The 12,372-nt window shown below is 44.5% G+C and overlaps 1 protein-coding gene across 1 annotated transcript in view; it reads left to right on the top strand.

The window, feature by feature from the left end:
- Positions 1 to 12,372, top strand: part of PEPD (peptidase D) — a 66,661-nt gene that overhangs the window by 21,006 nt on the left and 33,283 nt on the right. The window contains exons 4-6 of the mRNA XM_068116257.2: positions 1,637 to 1,700; positions 2,656 to 2,703; positions 5,068 to 5,129. Of these exons, the coding sequence (XP_067972358.1) occupies positions 1,637 to 1,700; positions 2,656 to 2,703; positions 5,068 to 5,129 (174 nt within the window). The remainder of the gene's footprint in view (positions 1 to 1,636; positions 1,701 to 2,655; positions 2,704 to 5,067; positions 5,130 to 12,372) is intronic.

The following is a 12,372-nucleotide window of genomic DNA, read 5'->3' as shown; positions in this document are numbered from 1 at the left end:
AGTGGTTCCAGGTTTGACCCCCTAAAGTAGATATTTGCTTTCTTCTCTGAAACTAAACACACAAATTTGATGAAACTTCACCACAACCTTCACCATCCGTGATGTACCAGAGTTTGTTTGCACAGCTGCGCTTCCAGAAAATGATGCAACCAGCAGCCACTGGGTGCATATGAAACAACAACAACAACAACCATTTCGAGATGGGGGGCAAAAACGATATATTGCACGATATGTCAAAAAGTTGTGGATGGATTTGGATGAAACTTGGTGGATGAGTTGGGTAGGTGACTTGGGTAGTTGGGTAGGAATCAGCACAAGCTGATTGGATTTAGGTTCAGATCTGGATGCAGATACCGCCTATTGGTGAGACATAAAACATAAACTGTTCAGCCTGGCGGAGGTATGCGTTCTACCGAGTGCCATTCTAGTTGTTACCCTCGCCTGAGGAGAGGGTATTGCATTTGAGTCCGTTCGTTTGTCTGTGCAGAATAAATATGATTTTCTCTGCAACCGTTGGTCCGATTGACAGGAAATTTTCATCTTAGGTGCAATTCCACCTGTAGAATTATTTTTAATGCTAATCATGACGTCATAGGTCACGTGGTATGGGTGCCATCTTGGAAAAACCGAAAAACTTTGCACCTCTATATCTCAGAATGCGCTGCATAGAAAAAATTGAGACATGGCTCATTGTAAAGAACTTTCCATGGGAAACAAAATATGTTAATGATGAAGGCATAGGTGCATGCTCCATTATGACGTCATAATTCGACAAGTATAAAACTTCATCCGATCAAGATGAAATTTCTTGAGCGTCCTCGGGATAAATTGGTGGAGAAAAAAATAATAATGATGACGTCACCGGTCACGTGGTTCGGCCGCCATATTTGTTTTAACGCAAAAGCCTTAAAACCACTAAAAACACGTCCTGGCGAGGGTCTGCAATCTCTGCTCTTTCTTGTTACCCTCGCCAGAGGAGAGGGTATTGCATTTGAGTCCGTTTTTGTGTTTGTCTGTTTGTTTGTTTGTCCGCACAGAATAAATATGATTTTCTCTGCAACCGTTGGTCTGATTGACAGGAAATTTTCACCATAGGTGCAACCCCGCCTGTATAATTTTTTAATGATAATTATGATGTCATAGGTCACGTGGTTCGGCCGCCATCTTAGAAAAATCGAAAAACTTTGCACCTCTATATCTCAGAAAGCGCTGAATAGAAAAAATTGAGACATGGCTCATTGTAAATAACTCTCCATGGGGAATAAAATATGTTAATGATGATGTCATATGTGCCTCCATTATGACGTCATAATTCGACAAGTACAAAACTTCATCCGATCAACATGAAATTTCTTGAGCATAATCTAGGAATAAATTAGTTTCGAAAAATAATAATGATGACGTCATCGATCACGTGGTTCGGCCGCCATATTTGTTTTAACACAAAAGCCTGAAGAACCACTGAAAATACATCCTGGTGACGGTTTGCAATCTCTGATTGCTCTTTTTCTAGTTTTAACTTTGTGATGCAGACAGAGCACATATCGGTGCAGGTTTGGTAAAGATGTATTATGAGGGTGTACATAAATGTCGTGGTCATGTTGATATGATAACGGTGGTTTTTCTTTGTCTTTAGCATCCACCTGCCGGAATATTTCAAAGAAAAGTATGGTGTGGATGAGGTCCATTTCACGTGTGATGTGAGTGTAACCGACATTTACTCAACTGATGTTTGCTTTCAGTAAGTTTGAAAAGCCATATTGCCTGAAGCCCTAGATGATTGCCAGTTTGATTGGAATGTTTTTACCTCCGCCACCAAAGGTGGATGGAGGTTATGTTTTCACCCCTGTCTGTTTGTTTGTCTGTCTGTGAGCAAGATATCTCAAAAAGTTGTGGACGGATTTGGACGAAATTTCGGAGAGATATATCGTATGTGACAAGGACGAAATGATTAGATTTTGGTGAAGATCCGGATACTATAATTTTGAAGTGATTCTTCACCATTGGGAGATAGGGCCAAAAACGATACATAGTGGGATATCTCAAAAAGTTATGGATGGATTTGGACGAAACGTGTTGGACAAGTTGTGTGTGTGACAAGGAAGATTCGATTCAATTTTGGTGAAGATCCGGATCTGGACCCAGCTAGTAGAATTTATAAGTGATTCTTCACCATTGAGTGATATGGCCAAAAATGATTTATAGCAGGATATCTCAAAAAGTTGTGGCCGGATTTGGACAAAACTTGGTGAATAGATTGGGTATGTGACAAGGACTAATCGGTTAGATTCAATATGGATATGTATTTGATTTTGATTTGATGGATGATTTTGATTAAATGTGATTTTGTATTGTGATTTTTCTGGTCTACTCTGTGATACAAAACGTAAACTGTTCACCTGGCAGAGGTATGCTCTACCAATTGCCTTTCTAGTATTATTATTATTATTATTAATTATTATTATTATTATTATTATGCTATGGTGTCTTGTTTTGTGCAGCCTCTGAGTGTTAATCACCCATGATGTACCAATGTTTGTTCACGACATTCCAAAAAATCTGCCCCTTTCGGGGTATATGGGGGGGGCAAAATAGGTACCTTTTCTCCACCATCCAAGTCAATGTTCTATTGTCTGTATTTGCAATCATCTACAGATCGCTAAGGTCCTGGCGAATATGAAGGCTTTGGTCCTTCTTACACTGGTAAGTACTCAGCCTCTGGCAGAGCAAGTGGATTCAAATTGCCTTATTGAATTGTTTCCGCATACCCATTGGCTGTTTTATAAGCAGGCTGAGAGTGAGTGTGGCACAGAGGTACAGCAGGGTACCATTCGGATGCGGTTGCTGCGGCACATTTAGATAACAAAAAGATTTCACTTTGTACTGTAGTCAGTTAGCCAAGTTCTGCCTGTGTACCTGTTCTGAAAGTGCCTTCTTCTTCTTCTTCTTCTTCTTCTACTTTTTTGTCTTTTATATGCCTGCATAAGTACCCATGATGTTGTCATCAAAGCTTGTCAAGGTTTGTGTAGGAGCCACCCCCCCCCCCCCCTTCTTTCCCCACAAAATAATATGATTTGTCGATTTTATAATTTCGGTAATTTGTTTTTTCTTGTTCCCCTACGTTTCACTGTGTGAGTTTGTACATGTCCCACACAGTCGAATAAGAACGCTTCCTATAAAGACGATGGACGAATCTTCACAATGCATTGGATTTGAACAAAGATTCCCGGGATAATGAAGTGCATGCTCAAGTGGTAACACTAAACACATCAATCCATCTTTTATGTATTATTAGCTCACCTGGAACGTAGTTCCGGGGAGCTTAAGGGATGGCGCGTTGTCCGTCCGTCAGCCCGTAAACACTGATTGGATTGTGAACTGATTTATTGATGATGATGGGATGATGATTGATGGGAACTGATGGGATTGTGACCAAACTTGGCAGAAATGATATTTGGTATGTTGAAACTCAAGTTTGTTCACGGCATGTAAAGGAATCGGGGTCTAAAAAGGTCTACCGTGGGTTAAGTGGGTCCAGGTTTGACATCCCAAAATAGGTATTTGCTTTCTTCTCTGAAACTACACACACGATTTTGATGAAACGTGATCACAACCTTCATCACCCTTGATGTACCATTGAAATATTGTTTAAAATACCTTTCGTCGGTGTAGTATACTACTTTCTTCTACTAGGTGAGCGCCCAGGGGTAATGTCCCTTTATTTTATTTTTAACTCAACTGGACTACCGTCCAGTTGAGTTCATCACATACTGAACCCTCTGGCGTCCGTCGTCTGTCGTCGTCGTCGTCGTCGTCGTCTGTAGTCTATCGTCCGTTAACTTTTCGACGTTAACACTCCAGCGTCCACAAATATCAACCGATTCTGATCAAACTTGACGTGCAGCAATTTGCAACACCCTTACCCCAAGGATCAGGTTGGTATTACATTTCAGCCCGTTCCGTTGAAAAATGGCGGATTTAGGCGACCATTTTGTTTTTGGTCATGAAAACGACGTTAACACTCTAGCGTCCACAAATATTAACAGATTTTGATCAAACTTAGAATGTTTAACCCTTACCACACAAGGTAGGTTGCTATTGCATTCCAACCCGATCCGTCACAAAATGGCCGCCATCGGCCGCCATATTGTTTTCAGCTCCGAAACGACGTTAAGACTTTAACGTCCACAAATATTCATGGATTTTGATCAAACTTGGTGTGTGAAGTTGTCCAGTCAGTTCAGTTCAGTTCTGCTTCCCTGGAAGCTCTAGTTTTATCTCACCTGCAACGAAGTTCAGGGGAGCTTATGCGATGGTGCATCGTCCGTCCGTCAGTCCGTCCGTAAACACTTGTAACTTTTTCTCTGAAACCACTGAAGGGATTGTGACCAAATCTGGCACAAATGATACTTGTTGTGTTGTGACTAAAGTTTGTTAATGGCATTTAAAAAATCGGGGTCTAAGGGGGTTTACCGGGGTCAAAGTGGATCCAGATTTGACCCTCCAAAACAGGTATTTGCTTTTTCCTCTGAAACTACACACACTATTTCGATGAAACTTGACCACAACCTTCTTCACCCATGATGTACCAATGTTTGTTCACATTCCAAAAAATCTGCCCCTTTCGGGGTATATGGGGAGGGGGGGAGGGGGGGGGGGCAAAATAGGTATTTTTTTTGTTTGTTTATCTAAAGTCTTATGATTATGTTTGTACGATTCTACGTGCTGCCATGTCTACTACGAAACCATTGAAATTGGTTTAAAATACCTTTATTTAGTGCAGTGTGTTGTTTATTCTACCAGGTGAGCGCTAGGGGTATTGCCCCTATGTTTTTGATTTTTGTCCCCCGTCGCACCGCGGAGCAAAAGGGGGACTATGCTTTTATTATAGTTAATGTTATATAATCAATGATCTATTGCTTTGCCTGATTGTTGTAAGTCTGTGTGTTTCCCACTACCCCACTATTAGTATGATATTGCACCATCCTATCTCATCTTGTTCTTCCATGAAACTCCATATTTATTGGAGAAATGCTAACGAGCTTCTGTCTCGGCCTATTCTGACAGCGCGGTGTCAACACGGATAGTGGGCACACCTGCAAGGAAGCCGTCTTCGAAGGGATTAGTCGGTAGGTTCTCGCATGAGTGTCAAGGAAACTTGATAACAATTTGTGGGAGGGTCGTCGGAGTTTACAAAATGCTCATTGATTTTGTGTTTTATTTATTTATTTATTTATTTATTTTTACTGACACAACTGACGGCGGTTAACTGCAAATTGCACATTATCTATACTGTTGGTATTATTGTTTATGATATATTGCAAAAGGCTTTTGAAATGTTTGTGACGTATCCCATTAGTGATTAGTGAGAAAGTGAGGTACAACAGTCACACGCAACCTTTTTGGGGTTGTATAGATTTTGAACATATTAAGCATTTGTATTTTAACTTCCTGTACAATCAATAGCCTTGGCCCACCTTGGGTGGGCAATTTAAAGTGATGATATTTCCTTTGTGATATGTTTTCTGGGACACATTCTACCCCTGAAAATTATTTTTGGAATCTTCATTTCATCCCTCTCGATGAGGACATTTCTGATTCTGTTTATAAAATATTTAGTGTTCTTTTCATTGTGTTCTTTAACTTCATTATTCAACAATGTAAAGAACATTCTTTACATTGTGTTCTTATTATATTATATTGTGTTATATTATATTATATTACATTGTGTTCTTATATTATTCAACAATGTAAAGAACATTCTTTACATTGTGTTCTTTAACTTCATTGTTTACCAATGCAAAAAAACGCTTAAGATTGTATCAACCGAATCAGAAATGTCCGCCTCGAGAGTGATGAAATAATGATTTCATTCGACGTGGTTTCATTATTTCCATCCATACCCGTCGAATTAGCAACGCAGACCTCAGAACAATACATCAACAACGACCAAGAACCAGCGAGCAACAGCCGCCTCAGCTCTGGTCATCTCATGACACTCATTCAACTCCGTCTCAAATCAACGTACTTTGTATTCGACCGCACCATATATCATCAACATGAAGGAACCCCGATGGGCTCTGCTATCTCAGGGCTCATCGCCGAATTGGTGATGCAACGCTTTGAAGATCTAACACTACATGGTGAGCCTTCTCCGAGGTTGTGGCTGCGGTACGTTGATGATACATTTGTGGTCATGAAGAAGGCGGATGTTGACTGTTTCCACACAAAGATAAATTCACCATGGCCAGCAATACAATTCACATGTGAATTAGAACAAGCTGGGTCTCTACCATTCCTGGATGTACATCTTTCCAGGGACGGAAACGGCAAGCTACACACGCAGGTGTACCGTAAACCTACTAACACAGACAAAGTATTGGATTACCGTAGTGGCCATCCCACCTGCCACAAAAGAAGTTGTGTTCGCAGTTTAGTAGATTTTGCAAAAACACACTGCAGTGACCATGAACAACGCCGGATGGAAATGCTGCACGTCACTCAACTACTGCGAGAAAACCACTACCCCAATTCATTTATCAAATCTTGTCGCCAGAAATCCAACTACGGCAACAACAATCCAACCACACCTCCACGTACGGTGGCGCTTCCATACATACAACATGCTTCTGAAACCACAAGCCGCATTCTACATCAGTACACCATCAACTTCACCCACAAACCACAAACATCCTTACGAGCACAGCTGTCAAGGCCAAAAGACCAGGTGAACAAATTTGACAAAATGTCATCCACAACATACAATGTGAACATTGTGAAGCCAATTATGTGGGCCAAACGTCCAAACGCTTAACCACAAGACTAACTGAACACCAACGTGCTGTAAGACGACAAGACAGGTTGTCATTGGTTGCGACACACACACACCAACAGACATTCTCATGGAATCAGACCACCATCCTTGAACCAGGATATTTGAGAGTGAACCGCGAGATTATCGATGCCAGGTACACTGATGAAAACTCCATCAACCGACACATCGACTTACATCTCACATACAAAGCACTACGCAATCATTTACAACGTCAAAAATGGCAGAGTCGTTTGAATGCAGGGAAGCCCGGTGATTGGCAAGGACTTGGACTAATCCATGGCGTGAACCGTCCCCAATGGAATTTATCGGTTTCACCACCACACCACATTCAACGCCTCTGAGGAAGAAAACTAGTTTGCTCTCGAAACGTCAGGTGATTAATAAAGAATTTAAATTATTTTACTGCTCAGTGTGCTATCCTTTACAATATGAAGCCTGAGCTGCAAATCTTTAGACATGTACACACACACACACACACACACACACACACACACACACACACACACACACACACACACACACACACATATAATACACTACATGATAAAAAAAATTGCGAATTTGGCTGTTTCAGCCACACCCATTGCTGACGGGTATATATAATCAAGCACAGAGCCATGCAATCTCCAGAGACAAACATTGGCAGTAGAATGGGCCGCACGAAGAGCTCAGTGACTTTCAACGTGGCACGGTCATAGGATGCCATCTTTCCAACAAGTCAGTTCGTCAAATTTCTGCCCGTTTAGAGCTGCCCCGGTCAACTGTAAGTGTTGTTATTGTGAAGTGGAAACGTCTAGGAGCAACAACAGCTCAGCCATGAAGTGGTAGGCCACACAAGCTCACAGAACAGGACCGCCGAGTGATGAAGCGCGTAGCATGTAAAAATCGTCTGTCCTCGGTTGCAGCACTCACTACCACATTCCAAATTACCTCTCGAAGCAACATCAGCACAACAACTGTTCGCCGGGGGCTTCATGAAATGGGTTTCCATGGCCGAGCAGCCACACACAAGCTTAAGATCACCATGCGCAATGCCAAGCGTCGGCTGGAGTGGTGTAAAGCTCGCCACCATTGGACTCTGGAGCAGTAGAAACGCGTTCTCTGAATTGATGAATCACGCTTCACCATCTGGCAGTCCGACGGACAAATATGGGTTTGGCGGATGCCAGGAGAACGCTACCTGCCCAAAAGCATAGTGCCAACTGTAAAGTTTGGTGGAGGAGGAATCATGGTCTGAGGCTGTTTTTCATGGTTCGGGCTCGGCCCCTTAGTTCCAGTGAAGGGAAATCTTAACGCTACAGCATACAATGATATTCTCGATGAATGTGTGCTTCCAACTCTGTGGCAACAGTTTAGGGAAGGCCCATTCCTGTTTCAGCATGACAATGCCCCCGTGCACAAAGCGAGGTCCATACAGAAATGGTTTGTCGAGATCGGTGTGTATGAACTTGACTGGCCTGCACAGAGCCCTGACCTCAACCCCATCGACCATGTTTGGGATGAATTGTTTGGAGGCGACGAACGCCAAGCCCCTCGTTGAGACCAGAGTTAAGTGCCGGCCGGCCGAAACATTATTTATTTTTACTTTCGTTTCCCCTTATTTGCATACGAGTCTGAGTGGAGACATCTCAAATTAGGAAATAGTTTTTACCTCGTATTCGTTTTCATTGCTTCACGTTTATTTTAATAAATTCATTATTTGCTGCATTTTACTTGTGTGTCGTTTCCGTTTACTCGTTTGCAGTCAAGGAATAAAATCCCATGGCGCCGTCCGATCAGATAAGGCTTTGGGCCTTTCCCACGCGCCGCCGCGTGAGAAGATAATCCCGCCAAGTTTTGAAATACGCCTCGGAGTTGACTTCGGCTATCTGTCCAAGGCTGGTCTTCATCGGCCCCGGACTTGACTATATATATATATATATTGTTACGTGGTCCTCCCGGTGACTACCTGGTCTCGGTGACCCCCGGACCGTGAGAGGAACTCCGCCAGAAAGATCTATTATTTATGCTCTTTCGTAACGCATAAATCTGAATTCCAACCAATAAGAAACCCCACACCAGGGATCCGGAATAATCAATGATATATTCCCCGAGCAATCAACAACCACCCACAATCAGCAATCAATAGTACAAAGATGTAAACTCATCTATAATAACTCTAAGATGGCCATCTTATACATTCCTCACGTGAGCCCCACTCCCGACTCCCTCCATGGTCAATGTCTCTCTCAAAGTCTCTGTACTCCGGTAGTTCGATCTCCGCACGTGGGCGGTTGAACGGACCCTTCCTGACGTTCTTTCACCGGGCACGTCCCGTACCGGGAACAACGGCTGCAGCGCGCACCTCCTGGCCAAGCAAAGCGGGTACAGCAAAGCAGGCAAAGCAACACGCGGCTTGCCCAGCACGCGCGGCCCAAGGTGCGACCCGTACGCGGCCTTGTAGACGGTGAGGCGAACTGTGCCAGCTGCTTGGTTCCTTGCACGAACCCACGGCGACTTGACGTGTCAAAGGGTAGTTACACGTCCCGGTAACTCCTCTCGCCAGACGGGCTTTTAAACGCCGATTCTGTTACGTTGCTCAATCGATACCGCTCGCGTCCGAGCTCGGCGAGGAAGAAGAAGAATCGTCGCTTCTCCAGGACCTCGTGTCTTTTCTTCTTCCGTTTCCGGTCTCCTTTTTCCCAGAAGGGCTCCTGACCCTTTAATCACAACAACCTTTAATTGAGTCCACATTGATAAGCAAAGACCTGAATAGTAATTCACATACATTCACATAAATATGTAACACTCCCCCCCTTCAAGAAAGAAAGTTTGAACCCAGCGAAAACTTTCTTTGCCGGCCAACTTGGATAAACAAACCAGATAACTCACCCCCCCCCCCCCCCCAACTCATCAGTTCCCCCCGGGCACAGTCATCACTTAAAAATAAAGCAACAAAATTTCACACAATCCCCTAGATTAATTCCCTCTGGACCAAGCATCAACCACTTCTAGTTTCTCTTGAATGACGGTTAAGAGGTGGTGACCCAAAGCCCCCAAATTTAAACCTCTCTATAGCACTTTTTCGGGAGGCCCAGCGGAGTATTCCTACATGGACGCCTTAAGGAATGTGGAGTTCACGGTTAGTCCGGGGAGGAAAGTTCATTACATGGACGCCTTTAAGAACGTGGAGTTCACGGTTAGTCCGTGCAGGAGCCTCGGCTCGGCGGCTCCCCCGTATATAGTGCTTCAACTTCTCCCGACTCCTAACAGTTACGGTGGGACCCCTTGTCCCAGCCGTTACCTGACTGGCGGTCTCCTTCTCGGCCAGTGCTCTGACATTCATTCTTTCGGGAGGTGCCGTAACTCTGGGAGCCTCCATAGTAATATCGGCTGCTGCCAACCCCAAAACTCCTGCTAAGTGGTCCTCTTCTGTAGACCTCTCGACGCCTACGAAATGCCTTCCCTACTGTTATGGTCCGACCCTCCAAATCCTTACCATTCCAATTCTTCTCTGCCTCTCTGGCGTCTCTTGTGCTTGCAAACGTGACAAAGCCGAACCCTCTTGACCGTTGCGTTTCCCTGTCTTTTACCACCCGCACTTCCACCAGCGGCCCATATCTGTTGAAGACAGAGATCAGAACTTCTTCCTCTGTGTTGAAGTTCAGTCCCCCTACAAATAACTTGGAACTTTTGTCGCCATCCCGAGCTGGTGGGGTGTTATTTTCCCTGCTGTGCTCTTTACCAACCCTCGGGTTACCATAAATTTGCCCCCCGGCCAAATCATTTCCGATAATCACAGATAATCCCTCTACAGGAAGCGTGGCTTGTAAACCGACGGTGACCGGTCCTGACACCAAATCGGATTCCAAATGGATGACATGAAGTGGGGCACTAACACAGCCACCGATCCCTTGTAACCGAACACTATCACCAGTTGCGGTACTCTTTGACAATGGCAAAATGCCTTCAAGCATTAAGGATTGATGGGCTCCTGTGTCCCTCAAAACCCTAACCGGTCTTGGGTTAGTCAAGTCTCCCTTGAGTGAGACCAACCTCTCATAAATAAATGGTTGGTAACTCTTCTGTGGGCGATTTCTTACGTTTGCCATCGCATTCGGAGTTGTACTAGTCGGACTCCGCTCTGGGTCTTCCCTTTTCATGAGGTAACAACTGGACATCAAGTGTCCAGGTTTCTTGCAAAAAGCGCAAGTAGGCCCGGAGGAAAAACTCGTGGTCTGCCTCGGGCCCCCCGAAAAATAAGTTTGTCTTGGGCCCGCAGCCCTCTGATTTCGAACAGGTGGGGTATCCACGTTGTCCCCATAATCCTCTCGAGGCCACCGCCATGTATTGTCGTTCTCCGCACCTGCTGTTCCCCACCTCCCCTGCGGAGATCTAGGCGAGGAGTTAGGTTCGTGGACCCCTATCCGGGGTGTTAAGGCATAATCATCTGCCAGGGTGGCTGCGTCCCACAACTTCGGTACTTTCTTTTCCTGCAGGTACACTTTGATGTCCTCGTGGACACACTGTTGAAATTCCTCCACCAGCATCAGGTCACGCAATGCTTCGAAGTCGTTCCCGACTCCTTTTGACTCACACCACCGATCAAACATATTTTCTTTCACTCTGGCAAACTCCACATGGGTCTCACTCTCCCTCTTCCTGGCATTCCTGAATTTTTGCCGGTAAGCTTCCGGAACCAACTCATAGGCTTTGAGGATGTGCTTCTTCAATACCTCATAATCTGCACATTGGTCCATTGGTAGCGCCGAATAAATCTCTTGAGCTTTTCCCACCAGCACACTTTGCACTAGTATGGTCCAGGCCTCCTCCGGCCAGTTTAACTGTCGAGCCACTTTCTCAAAGTGTGGAAAAAATTTAGCGACTTCCTTTTCACTGAAGGGTGGAACCAGCCTCACATGTCTGCCCACATCCCAGGTGTTCTGGCTAGGTGTCGACCCCGTCAGCAAGGGTGGTCCCTCTCCCCGTTCTCTCATTAACTCCAGCTCCTTGAATTTAATTTCTTGCTGAAGCTCCATGTCACGTTCCTTTAATTCCCTTTCAGCTTTTCTCTCCTCTGCTTCGAGGTCCCTTGCAGCTCTCCTCTCCTCTGCTTTTCTTCCTTCTAACCTTTCCTGGAGTTCTCGTTCCACTCTCCTTTCCTCTGCTTGTTTCTCTTCTCTCCTCTCTTCTGCTTTCCTTTCTTCTTCTGCTCTTTCCTTTTCTGCTTTCCTTTCTTCTTCTGCTCTTTCCTTTTCTGCTTTCCTTTCTTCTTCTGCTAACCTTTCCTGGAGTTCTCGTTCCACTCTCCTTTCCTCTGCTTGTTTCTCTTCTCTCCTCTCTTCTGCTTTCCTTTCCTCTTCTTTTAACCTTTCCTGGAGTTCTCGTTCCACTCTCCTTTCCTCTGCTTGTTTCTCTTCTCGCCTCTCTTCTGCTTTCCTTTCTTCTTCTGCTCTTTCCTTTTCTGCTTTCCTTTCTTCTTTGATCCGTTCCTGGCTCCGTAATTGCAACTCCAGTTTCCGGAGCTCCACGTCTTCTGGTTCTTCGGGTAGCCACTG

Source organism: Myxine glutinosa, chromosome 5, assembly GCF_964187855.1.
Source record: "Myxine glutinosa chromosome 5, kmMyxGlut1.1, whole genome shotgun sequence".
Classification (NCBI taxonomy): Eukaryota; Metazoa; Chordata; class Myxini; order Myxiniformes; family Myxinidae; genus Myxine; species Myxine glutinosa.
The sequence above is the reverse complement of the archived record's forward strand: the minus strand, read 5'-3'. Positions and strand labels throughout refer to the sequence as shown.